This window comes from Physeter macrocephalus, chromosome 4 (assembly GCF_002837175.3).
Source record: "Physeter macrocephalus isolate SW-GA chromosome 4, ASM283717v5, whole genome shotgun sequence".
Lineage (NCBI taxonomy): Eukaryota > Metazoa > Chordata > Mammalia > Artiodactyla > Physeteridae > Physeter > Physeter macrocephalus.
This window is the reverse complement of record NC_041217.1, coordinates 15633951-15647669: the sequence shown is the minus strand read 5'-3', so window position 1 is coordinate 15647669 and position 13719 is coordinate 15633951. Positions and strand designations below refer to the sequence as shown.

General features: G+C 41.8%; 1 protein-coding gene across 32 annotated transcripts in view; it reads left to right on the top strand.

Annotated features, from left to right (window-relative positions):
• The window catches only part of ESRRG (estrogen related receptor gamma), a 665923-nt gene that overhangs the window by 489101 nt on the left and 163103 nt on the right, over positions 1 to 13719 (top strand). For all 32 annotated transcript variants that reach the window (XM_055084019.1, XM_055084015.1, XM_028488318.2 and 29 more), the window contains one exon: positions 96 to 511. In XM_055084019.1, the coding sequence (XP_054939994.1) occupies positions 109 to 511 (403 nt within the window). In that variant the 5' untranslated portion in view covers positions 96 to 108. The remainder of the gene's footprint in view (positions 1 to 95; positions 512 to 13719) is intronic.

The window sequence follows — 13719 nt, the reverse complement described above, 5'->3', positions numbered from 1 at the left end:
ATTTTTTCACCTTCTCTTTGTTTCGACTTCTTTTGGTATCTGTGTTTGACACGCTCTCCTCTTTCTCTCTCTGTTTGCACCTCCCTAAACCTCAGGCTTCTCTGCAGAATGTCAAACAAAGATCGACACATTGATTCCAGCTGTTCGTCCTTCATCAAGACGGAACCCTCCAGCCCAGCCTCCCTGACGGACAGCGTCAACCACCACAGCCCAGGTGGCTCTTCAGACGCCAGCGGGAGCTACAGTTCAACCATGAATGGCCATCAGAACGGACTTGACTCGCCACCTCTCTACCCTTCTGCTCCTATCCTAGGAGGTAGTGGGCCTGTCCGGAAACTGTACGATGACTGCTCCAGCACCATTGTTGAAGACCCCCAGACCAAGTGCGAATACATGCTCAACTCGATGCCCAAGAGACTGTGTTTAGTGTGCGGTGACATCGCGTCCGGGTACCACTATGGGGTAGCATCCTGTGAAGCCTGCAAGGCATTCTTCAAGAGGACGATTCAAGGTGAGTGAGGGTTGCACCTGGCGATATCCACCCTCCTCCAGCCTCATGTGATGGTGGGTTGGTTGGTTTTCGTGGTTCTGGTCCTTGTTAGTCAAGTCGTGCATTCTTAATTCTGTCTTGAGTGCAAAATAGAAAGAGGTTCAAATTGATAGTGGAGGATTTGTAGAATAGACTCCACCCGCCCACCCCCATATGCTCCCTATCAATTCCACGTTTACTATCAAGCTCTAAAGATGGAATGATAATAAGCTATGGGTGGAGTTTAAAAGAGCACAGCTGTTCTTAGAGCAGTGGGGGTCTGGGTAGCAACTGAACCGATGCACACTGCATAAATAGTGCTTTGAAACTCTTCTGTTCTTCATATAGCTAAAATGATCAGTATTTTAGACCAGTGGTTTTCAAACTAGAGTGTGCATCAAACCCGCCTGGAGAGCTTGTGAAAATGCAGATCACCCACTCCCAGAGCTTCTGATTCATTACATCTGTCTTGGGTAGGGGGTCTGAAAATTTATATTTCTAACAAATTTTCAGATAATGCTGATTTTGCTGGTCCAGGAGCTACACTTTTGAGAATCACTTCTCTAAACAAATTTAATTTTCTACGCCCTTCCTTCTTTTCCTGTGGTTGGATGTACTTTCCCCACCTTTTTTTTTTTTTTTTTTGCGGTACGCGGGCCTCTCACTGCCGTGGCCTCTCCCGTTGCGGGGCACAGGCTCCGGACGCGCAGGCCCAGCGGCCGTGGCTCACGGGCCCAGCCGCTCCGCGGCACGTGGGATCCTCCCGGACCGGGGCACGAACCCGCGTCCCCCGCATCGGCAGGCGGACTCTCAAACCACTGCGCCACCAGGGAAGCCTCCCCACCTTTTTAATAAATTTGTATGAAAAAGCTTCCAGACTGTACCAAGATATAAAATATGCCTCCACTGTATGTAAGACATACCCAAACCTTTATAGATCTCCGGATTTATAAATAACAAGGTTATTTCCCACCGAAAAATGTAGACAAACATGACTAAAATTTGTATGTGACCCTTTAAACTAGGAATCCACAAATACAAAACTCAGCTCCCTTTCAAAGCTATAGGTATATATCTTACAGAAAACTATATTTCGCTTGTTTAGATCCTTTGTGATACACTTTTGAAGAAAACAGAGGAAGGAAAGAATCATTGTTTATTGAGGATCCCCGGCACAGCAGTGATTCTATTCTGCTCTGCTCCGTGGTTTACAAAGTGTACCTTCTGGGAATGTCCTGGCGGTCCAGTGGTTAGGACTCCACGCTTTCACTGCTGAGGGCCCGCGTTCGCTCTCCAGTCGGGGAACTGAGATTCCACAAACCACGTAGCGTGGCCCAAACAAAAATACCTAAAATGCATCTTCTTAAACCGTTATAGATACAAGTGTGTTTTTCCTCATGTTAGTGGTTCTCAACCTTGAAGGCTCACTGGAGTCACCTGGAGACATAAAAAAAAAATACTGCTGCCTAGGCTCATACCCCCAAATGCAGAATTAATTGGCCTTGGGTGCAGCCAGGGCAAGCGGGGATTTATGAAAGCTTCCTAGTTAGTTACCGCTTCATCTAAAGCCGAGGTTAAGAACCACTGCACTCCACTCTGCTGTGTTCTGTGACAGTGCTTCTGAAAGTGTGGCCGCTCTCAGCGTCGCCAGGGAATTTGTTAGAAATGCAGATGCCCATCCTTCATCCCAGATTACCTCCGTCAGAATCCCTGGGGGAGGGCCCAGCGATTTGTGCTTTGCCAAGCCCTCCAGGTGACTGATGCTCACCCAAGTTTGAGAACCACAGCTCTATTACCGTGTTGCTGCCAATTTACCGCTGACACCTCCTCTTTGTCATCTCCTGGTCCCTTGCTGGGCATAACTGAGATCAGTTCAATAACTGCGTGACATGCTTACTGGATTTTAAAGTGCAAAGGAGACGATGTTTGTTAAACTCTAATCCTTCTAAATGTTTTAACAAAAGGTGATTCTGAACCCCTTTATGAGCACAGAAAGTAGTCTCTTTCCTTTTAAGAGCATGTGGGCGGGCAAGTCTTTTCACCCAGTAGCACTGAAGATCACAGTGAGTGTGCTTAGTGCAACAGGTGGTACCATCTCCCATTGCTTTTGTGCTGTTACATAATCACTTCCTTGATGTGTAGCTGATGAAGACACAGTTAAAGAGTTAAAGTGCACAGTTGTTCAAGATATCATAACTCTTACATGATAGAGTGAATCTATCAGCCTAATCTTTTCATGGCCTTTCATAGTTTTAACGGAAGAACACAAGCCAAGTTACCGTGGCGCGTGTATGAGTTACCTAAATATTTTAATAGCTGTATCTTCATATTTAATGGATCATCATAGCCATATTTTATTAGCATTTTCTTACAAAAATCCTCTATCCACTGGATCTTTATTTTCTTTCTTCTCATTTATAAACGGAAGGCGTTAATACCTACCTCAAGGAATGCTTCTGGATAAAGTGAAATACAAAATCACGTGTAAAGTGAGTAAATAAAAACAATGATGATCTGTATGCGAAGCTTCCTCTCACTTTGGGGCATTTGAAAGTATCTCTTCAGCCTACTTACCAGATTGCAAAACTTGAGAATGAATACACGCTTCAAATCTTTGGGTTCTTACCAGCCCTTGTCCAACAGTATTAGAATATGGATGCTACAGAGCATCTCAAATTTAAACTGTTAGTAATTTGATTTTGTTAACTCAGTTTACGCAGCTCGGGGTCTAACTACACAAAGATAAGGGAGTGTTTGGGGATAGATTAACAAATACTGTGTACACTGGTATAAGCAAAAGGGTCTCAATATGAAAATCACTCCCATTTACTCAACAAATATTGACTAAAAGCCTACTGTGGGCCTGGCACTGTGCTGGCCTGAGCTTCAGCTTAGCAACACTTTATGAAAGCTTGGTTCCCAAAGGTTTGTGGATTGCAGCGAATTCCTCCTATAAATGTCTCCTGCTTTGAGGGAATACCAAAGTTTTTTGTTTTGGGAGGGGTGGTTGAAACCACATGATCCTCAGTATGTTTTCCAAAGATAGGACAACTATGTGAAAACATTTCCTGACAGTTGTTTAAAAAAAAAAAAAAAAAGAAAAATCCTATCGCTTAGCTATTAATAGCCGTGCAATAGTTACTTACCGAGCGATCCCTGGAATAGAACAATTGGACTTCTATCGCTGATTCTTCCTTAGGATGCTGAAATGCTACCAAAAGCTTCACAGGGTGAGCCACAGGGTGATTCTTGGCATTGATGTATAGTGCTCAGCTCTACTCCATATTGGAGACGGCAACTTTCAAGGATTTTGAGCAGCAGACAGAAATGTCACTGTCCAGATTAGCACTCTGGGCTTGCCCACCTGGCTGTGCTTGTAGCTGGCAGCTGGGTGGTAGTCCTGCTGCCCTGCTACCCTGCTAGCTACAAAAGCGGGCATCGCGCCGTGGTGCTCACTTAGCCCCAAAAAGGCAGTGAGGCAAATAAAGGGATTAAATTGTGAAAGTGTAATGTAATAATTAGGGTGGTAATTGTAAGGGAGATTGGAACAGCCCCTCCTTCCTCTGGCCAACTAGTGATAGCGATTCAACTCTGAAGATGTTGAAAGTGGCCGAATCTGTTGCATCATCACAGATGCTTAGTCTGATGAAGAAGGGACCGTAGAATCCATTCTCATGCCTTGAGGCAGCATTGCAGCCAAACGCTCCTTGACCAATGGTAGTCTTTCCCTTCCCTGCCTTAAAGCTCTCCCACAGAATGAGAAAGGATTATGCAGCTGCCCTTAAGAACAAGTCTTTCCACCGTCTCATAGCCCCTATGGCCAAGGGGATAAGTGTGGCTTCCTGGTTCTGCTCTCATTGACTTGACTAAGGGACATATATATTCAAAGCCATAGTCATGGGAATATTCCTCTCTAGAATTTTTACTTCTTGTTATAATAGTTTAAGATTGGGGCTTCCCTGGTGGCGCAGTGGTTGAGAGTCCGCCTGCCGATGCGGGGGACGCGGGTTCGTGCCCCGGTCCGGGAAGACCCCACGTGCCGCGGAGCGGCTGGGCCCGTGAGCCGCGGCCGCTGAGCCTGCGCGTCTGGAGCCTGTGCTCCGCAACGGGAGAGGCCACAGCAGTGAGAGGCCGGCGTACCGAAAAAACAAACAAACAAACAAACAAAAAGTAATGAGAATTGTTCTTTTCAAAGCTGAATGTGATATTCCAGTTGTGAAAGGCAATTAATCATAAATTTCAGTAAAAGTCAACCAGAAAGGCATATTGTACTTATTGACTGTTTCCAAGTTATCATTGGAAAACTATTGAATTAGGTCAACACTTAGGTAAAAGTCAAAGTTTTGGAAGGTTTTAGTTTTCTTTTTTCTTCTGACCAAAAACTTTTTAGAGGATTTTGACTGTTCTTTCATCTCACAGGGTTACAATGGCAGCAATGATTTCATTGTTGTTTTCTAGGCTTATTAATTTTTTTTTTTTTTTTCCGGTACGTGGGCCTCTCACTGTCGTGGCCTCTCCCGTTGCGGAGCACAGGCTCCGGACGCGCAGGCTCAGCGGCCGTGGCTCACGGGCCCAGCCGCTCCGCGGCACGTGGGATCTTCCCGGACCGGGGCACGAACCTGCGTCCCCTGCATCGGCAGGCGGACTCTCAACCACTGCGCCACCAGGGAAGCCCCTAGGCTTATTAATTTTTGTGTGTGATATTGTTATTCTGATTTTTTTTTCTAATTCTAGTTTGGCCTTAATTCATAAATGAGTGGGAACTTATGTGGGGATTTTTTTTTTTTTGGTACCTTCTCATTAAGAGTTTTCCCTGGATTCTTGTTAAGGAGGTAAGAGAAGGAAAATATCTTTATATCCCCCCAAAGTCAATATAGGTTTCATTATTTAATTCACAAAACACTAACCCCCTGAAGATTTTATGTCTATATAAGAATATGGAAAATAAATTGTATATATTTATTAATATAACCATTTCCACCGTTCATTCTTGTGCTAGAAATATGGCATTACCCCCCTCTTTTAAAAAGAGAATATTATATATTTTAAAAATAGGGGATTATATTTTTTAAGATATTCATTGTAGCATGGGTTTTGGATTCATAATAAAACCAGGTCCAAGTCTTAGCCACTTACCTGCTGAGAGGCTATAACTTCTCTGTGCCTCCCTTCCCCAGGTGGTAAGGATTAAATGAAGAGACTATCAAAGCGTCTGGCCCATAGTAAGGGCTCAATAATTGATTGACTCTGGTTGATATTGGCAGTATGACTGGGCTATTCAAGCATTGGGTGGTTCAAATACTCTAGGACAAATAGATGTCTTTGATGCTAAACTAGAAGGACCTGTGAGCTTCTCAGCTCACAGCTACCCCCCTTTTGCTCTGATAATAAACCTTCTCTCCCTGTAGCCATTTTTCACAGTAGTGCCCTTTTATATTAGAAGGCATTTAGGTGGGCCGATTGGAAATTTGATTGGTTGTATATAGTTTGTTTTGTTTGGTTTTTTTTTGTTTTTTGACTGTGCTGCTCGGCTGGTGGGATCTTAATTCTCCGACCAGGGATTGAACCCAGGCCCTCGGCAGTGAAAGCACCAAGTCTCCTAACCGCTGGCCCACCAGGAAATTCCCCTGGTTTTTATGTAGTTTTCTGGTGATCAATTATTATTTTTTTCTGTAACTGTGGACGGAGGTAAATCAGAAAGGGAACCTGAATCTTATCACTTGAGTAAAATATCCCAATTAAGCTTTGAATGTGGGTTTCAGGAAATAAAAAAGCAGAATGTCTTTGCAGCGTGAAATCTAGGAGTGACCATCATGAGAACCAGGTCCACTGCGGATGTTCATGGGACATGATACAGTGTACACCCACATATTGTGTATGTAAATATGTAAGCATTTGTAAATTAAGATAACAAACTGCTAAGTCAAATATGTTCTGTTCTCTTATTTGACAAATGTGCCTCCACAATGGCCTGGGAGGCTAGCTTGGCATTTTTAATTCTTAGACTCCTAGGAGTTTTGTGTCAGAAAGAGGCAGTAGAAGGAGAGCCAGCTTTTAGCTTGCAGCCCAGCCCATTTCTCTTCCTTCCCCTCTGCCTTCCATCATGTCTGGTACATAGTGTGGACTCCCCTGCCCCCATGTCCAAGGCCCATCCACCCCTTCCTAACAGCTGCACCTTGACCACGCACAGGCCTCGTAATGTGCACTCTGGCACTGCAGTCCAGCCCAGGCCATCTTCCAGAGGAGCGACCCAGGGGAGAGGGCCACGCAGATCCTGGAACGGGGTTTGTAGGAGTTTATCCTGGGAATTCGGGAGTCCCAGGTACTGGGGATCATGCAGTACAAGGGGGGCTTGTCTCCTTAGCCTGTGGAAGGGGTTACACCGTGATACTTTCTAAAGCCCAGGGCTTTCAGGTGGGGGGCTCTCCTAGTCTGAGTCTAAAGGTGACACTGATAAGAGCCTAAATCTCACCTTAAACATAGGGCATTAAGAGGAGGAAGGCATATGCTAAAGGTGAATGGGCGCAGTCTATGGGTCTACTGTTTTCCACCCTGAATTGTTGACTCCTTCCTGAAGTAGATGGCTTAGTCCTAGAGTACCTTTCCTGGATGTAGCATTTTCTTTGCCGTCATGTGCTATTTTAGTCTCAGAATAGAATATTTGCAGCACTGGCGGAAGTAACTTACAAATTGAGTGTCTGTACATCATATGAAACTTACCAAGGAAAATAATAAGGTATTATCTGTTTAACTTAAATAGCATTTAGAGAAAATAACTCTCCCGGTTTGTTCGTAGCAGATTAAAACGAATAAGTTCTAAAATTAAAATCCCAAATAATATGGAATTGTCTAAATTGACTTAACGAATTCAGTGATTATCAGTTTGGATGTAGTATTAAATTAAATATTGAGGTGATATTTTCAAAAGAAATATTGTCTAAACCTCATTTGCTTTAACTCCGAGCTTGCTTTTGTTATGTTTAATTGACTTTCCCACTTTTCCTTGCATTTGATGCCAATTTTGTCTGAGTTTTTGAAATGCATGAATGTTGCCAAGTTATCAATGAGAAATATTATTATGCTGCTATTTTAATTGTTAGCTTCAGTGTTTATTTTAATATTAAAATTTAGTATTGCAGACTTTCTTTGTGGGTAAAGAATATGTATTATGCGAATTGATATTTTAGGAAACAGCACAGTTTACAGTTTGATCTCTCTCGGTTTTGACTTAGTGGATCCACTTCTCAGGATAAATGAGTAGTGATTCCTTTTTCACGGTTGGTTCTGACTTTTAGGAATTGGCCTAAATTGTCATCACTTCTCAGGTTGTTGAAGAGCTAATGGTAACAAAATTCTTCTATAAAGGACCAGAGAGTAAAACAGAGAGTAAATATCTTAGGATCTGTAGGTCACATGCCTTCTCTGTCATGTACTCAATTTTGCTTTTGTTTTATTTTTTAAGCTGTTTAAGAATATAAAAACCACTCTGAGCTTGAGGTCATACCAAAACAAACCTAGGGCTAGATTTGAAGGCTGGCCCTAGTCTGGGTAGCTGCTAGACTAAGACACCCTCACTTCATCTTCCTTGTAGGCAACAATGACTGCCAGGACTTTCATATCAGAGGACTTTCTGGACAGCTTTGCATGCATATCATTTATTTAAATTGAAAACAAGTCTCTATCATGATGATTTTTTTTAGCCTATTATCTCAGTTTTCAGAATATTTTTTTTCCCGGAATTAGAATTTTCTAGCCTCTTTTCACTGTTCACTATGACATACACATGTGTGTATCAGCCAGCTAATCAGAAAACAGAATCAATGTAAATGAAAATAAAGTAGCATTTAGAGTCACTGACAAAAAGTTGGATCTTGGTTGTATAAAATAAGAGCGATGAATTTTCAGAGATTAAATTGCATGGTTGGTCTTTGATCAAGGAAAAGAAAAGAGAAGAAAATTTAATGATCCCCACTATTTTTTTGGTCCTTCAGATGTTAGGAACTCACATTTGCAACACCGGCGTCTCTGGTATCATTTACATGTTTATTAAACACATTGCATTATGTTACTGTATTTTGAAAGTCATTTAAAATCAACATATTTTAACTTCCTGAGAGGGTATATTGTCCAGTTGGGTGACAGCAGATAGGAACCTATCCCATGTAAGGGGTATATGCCAGTGGCATTCAAGGAGGAAAAGAATTTGCAATGAAACTTTTTTATGCCATGGTAAAAAGTCCAACTGTAGTTCACTGTCAAATTAGTGAGATTGGATAATTAGTCAAGTTAGGCAGACACAGTTAACTTTCCTAAGCAATATATTTGCAAAACGAGTGACCCTGTCTTCTACTGTCTATGTTATTTCACAATGGTTGGGAAGAAATTATCGTATGAATTTTATGATCCTCTGGTAAATGATATTGCATTTATTTGTATTTATTAACAAAAGAGGGGCTTCCCTGGTGGCACAGTGGTTGAGAGTCCGCCTGCCGATGCAGGGGACACGGGTTCGTGCCCCGGCCCGGGAAGATCCCACATGCCGCGGAGCGGCTGGGCCCGTGAGCCATGGCCGCTGAGCCTGCGCGTCCGGAGCCTGTGCTCCGCAACGGGAGAGGCCACAGCGGTGAGAAGCCCGCGTACCGAAAAAAACAAAACAAAACAAAAAAAAACACAAAAACATGTAGTAGTAATATCGCTAATTCTTAAAAGTGCAATAGTTACAATTAATAAAAGGACAAGCTTGTTAGTAATTTTTTTAAACTTAGTTCTATTTTCACACTTTAACTAAATTTCTAATATATCTGTAATATTAGTATATTCTCCATTGACTCTACTCTGATACGGCCTACATTATAGAATCAAATAAATAAGAATGTTATTCTGGATTATCTTTACATATGCATAATTAAGAGGCTATATGCTCTCTCTCTTTTTTAAACTTTTGTAAACTTTTTTTTCTTAAAAAAAACCCTCTGTACTCAGAAAATAAAATCCATTTCCCATGGTTCAGCTGAGCCAGTGTCCTCAGAAGTAGCAGCCAGGAAGGAAGGGGGCTCCCAGGTGCTGAATGTAGGTGGAGCTGGCGTGAGAACTGGTGCCCTCTGTGGTTCCAGTGTCCTGATCCACCTGTGCCATCCATACTTACCTGTTCCTGATAAAGTCGCTTTCTTACTGGAAAGGAAGCACGTGCATTGCCATCTCCTCCAGGGAATTTGTTGGCGAGTAATTCTCTTTTCCTAGCCTGCCCCAGCCTACCACTGGTCAAATCCACAGCCTCTCCCAGCACTCCACACCAGTTCTTCCAGCAAGTCACTGGTGAGAAGGAAGTTTGTGTTGTTTACATGCTCAGGTCGGAAGGACTTCATGGATCAGTTCCAATTAATTCTTTAAAAACCCCATTTACTTTCTTATCTGTTAGCTAGGTGGATTTTTGCATCTGTGATGGGACTTCTTAGGTAGTAGGGTGTGGCTGATACTTTGCCTACAGACAACTGGACTTGCATCCAGGTCACCCTGGTATTATCTGATGACTGTTTTGATGAAGAGGCTGGAGGCTGTTCTTTGATGACAAGATGAACTCCCAAGAAAAGGTATCAGTACCTCTCTTAACATTCTAATAGCTTTCATTCTTTCCTCTTGGTTCTCTCTCACTCAGAGCCAAGCCCTGACAAATAATGCTGCTTCGTTCAGAGAATAACCAATAAATTACATTGTTAGAATGGCCTCTGTCTACAGAGCATCATATTAAATGCTTGAGCACAAATAGGAGGAAAGATACGTTGTACTTCATATTTTTCAAAGTGCATGCTTTAACATATGTTAAAGTAATTACATGATAAGATCCTTTTTCCCATAAATTCAGAATTGGTTCTGGCTGAATCCAGGTAGGATACACTAAAATGTTCACCCTAAAGGTAGGAAAGAAAACAAAAAAAATGACTGATGAGGGTTCTGCTGTCTGAAGTTCCTATTGATGCGAACGTGGGTCACTTTTTTTGGTAATCAGTTGCAGGAGTATATGTCTCAATATGATTTGAATCCTGAGGATTTGTTACTTGTTAGAATTCAGGTTTTGGAGGCTGTGAGACAGGTTGTGAGGAACAGCAGGGTGGCGTTCAGTGGCGTGGGTCAGAATTTTTTTTCTTTACTGGTACAGCCCAAGGCAATGATTCATTTTTCTGATATAGTACTTGCTAAATTTAGATAACATCATCATAGAAATGGTAAAGTATACACAGGGCATTAATTAAGTTTCTTTTGAAGTTGCTTTAAGTAGTTGAAATTCAACAGGCCTGGTCATTGGAGTTCTCTTGTTACACCATTTCAGAAGTTTTACCTGAAAGCAAAATTAGGTAATGGATGCTGGTGAAGTATGCTGGTTTATACGAAAAGTTAATATAAGTTTATATGTAAAAGAAATAATGTTCCAACATATTTTTTATTTATTTTATTTTTTCACATCTTTTTCTTTTTTTTTTTTTTTGGCCGCACCACGCGGCACGTGGGATCTTAGTTCCCCGACCAGGGATTGAACCTCCGCGTCCCCAGCATTGGAAGCGTGGAGTCTTAACCACTGGACCACCAGGGAAGTCCAATTCATTTTATTTTTTATTGTGGTAAAAAGCATAACATAAAATGCACATAAAATAATATATAAGTTAAAATTTTCCATCGTAACCGTTTTAAGGGTACAATGCCTTAGTGCTAACTGTATGCATATTATTGTACAACACCTCTTAAACATTATCTCATCTTGCAGAAATGAAACTCTATACCAATTAAATAACAACTCCCCATCTTCCCCTTCCCCCAACCCCTGGTAATCACCATTCTACTCTCTGTTTCTATGAGTTTAACTACTTTAGTACCCCCTATAAGCAGAATCATGTAGTATTTGTGTTTTTGTGACTGGCCTCTTTCACTTAGCATACTGTCCTCAGTTCATCTATGTTGTAGTATATGTCAGGATTTCCTTTTTTCACAGCTGAATAATATTCCATTATATGTATAGACGTATACACCACATTTCCTTTTTCCATTCATTCATCAATGGACATTAGGTTGTTTCTGCCTCTTGGTTATTGTGACTAATGCTGCAATAACCATGGGTGTACAAATATCTCTTTGAGATCCTGCTTTCAATTTTTTGGATAAAATACCCAGAGCTGGGATTACTGGATCATATGGCAGTTCTAGTTTTAATTTTTTGAGGACCTTCCATATTGTTTTCTATAGAGGCTGCACCATTTTGCACTCCCACCAACAGTGCATGAGGGTTCTAATTTCTCTGTATCCTCTCCAACACTTATTTTCTTTTTTTTTTTTTTAATAATGGCCATTCTAATAATGAGTATGAGGTGAATATTTAAATATTTTTGAGGCGTTTTGGATGTTTCTCAAATTTGAAGTTCTAATCTTTCACCTGCCAATGCTTATCCATAAGTAATTACATATGTGGACAGTGTAAATAGTTGGTTTCATCCTCTTGAATTGAATACAATGCCTTTATATCAGTAATAGATGAAGAATTTGTTAATTTGTCATAATAATAATGAATATATTTGTTTTTAAAATATGCCACACATTATTCTAAGTGCTTTACATTAATTATCTTATTTAATTCTTCCATCATTCCATTAAAGTCGATACTACCATTCTAATATTAGTATATTATTTATAGATGTGGAAATTCTATAAAGTTCACAGAGAGGCACAGAAAACAAATTGCCCAGACACAGTTGGGTCTCAGTCTGAACCCAGAGCCTCTTCTCTTAACCCCCTCATTACCCTGCCTTGTATATTTTAAAAGCTTTTCAAGCATTGAACCATTTTAGACTGAATTTTTCTTAAGAGATTTTAGTTCATGGGCAAATTTTCCCATTAAGTTGTTAAAATATAATAAAAAAGGGGAATTAAGAATATTTTCAGTGGTGATTAGATGATATTAAAGGTTTGTAAAAAGGAGGCAGCAGAAGTAAGTCTTAAAAATATCTAATTTTTTTATCATTCATTTTCTGGAATCCCCTATATATGAAGTTTGAGCGTTCAGCCCTTCAGTACCACCATATCAGTTTTCTGTCTCAGTTCCCTTGGATTTTATCTGCTGACACCAATTTTGCCACTAGATTTTTAGTTGCTGGTCTTAGATTGATCCTAAAAGTGTACACTCACCACTGATAACACTTCCCAGACTCTTTTGTTCTTGATTGCAGGAGGAAAGAGGCTTATTTCTTCTCCTGTCCACTTACTAAACTTTGTGACCACAACAGAAGGCAGCTCAGAATTTTTTTTTCTTCCGATGAATACTAGTCAGAAGGAGTTCTTTTTTCTTTTAAGTGATTATATGAATGCATCTGTATGTTTATAGGAAAAAATTATATTCTTTGGAATTAACTCTTATTTGGGTTTGAAAAAGTTTAAAGAAACAACTTTTTTGTGTGTGTGTTTTTTTTTTTTTTGCGGTACGCGGGCCTCTCACTGTTGTGGCCTCTCCCGTTGCGGAGCACAGGCTCCGGACGCGCAGGGTCAGCGGCCATGGCTCACGGGCCCAGCCGTTCCGCGGCAAGTGGGATCTTCCCGGACCGGGGCACGAACCCGCGTCCCCTGCATCGGCAGGCGGACTCTTAACCACTGCGCCACCAGGGAAGCCCCATTACTCCTTTTTGAATGTTGGCTTGTGTTTCTCCTAATGTGCCTATTGATTTAACAGACCTACTACGCTCCTAGCCTTTTGGCTTCCTAGTGCCGGCCAGGAGGAATTCTCTGCCCAGCATTTCCTCATTTCTGGTCTGAGGAGCAGCACCGGACCCTTCTCAAGTCCCTCTTAGCTCTTCTTCTGCATCCCAGTCTCTCTCCTGAGCATCATTACCCGGTTGTGATGATGGTTGATAATCAAGGCTCACTCTGTATGAGGCACTCTGCTCAGTACCTTCAGTGCACGATCTCACTTGCTTCTCACAGCAACCCCATGAGGTATCAATTGCTAGGTCCCATGACCACTTCATTTACAAAGAAAGTAACTCCAGGTTTAATAGTTTGCCCCGGGCTTCCCTGGTGGCGCAGTGGTTGAGAGTCCGCCTGCCGATGCAGGGGACGCGGGTTCGCGCCCCTGTCCGGGAGGATCCCACATGCCCCGGAGCGGCTGGGCCCGTGAGCCATGGCCACTGAGCCTGCGCGTCCGGAGCCTGTGC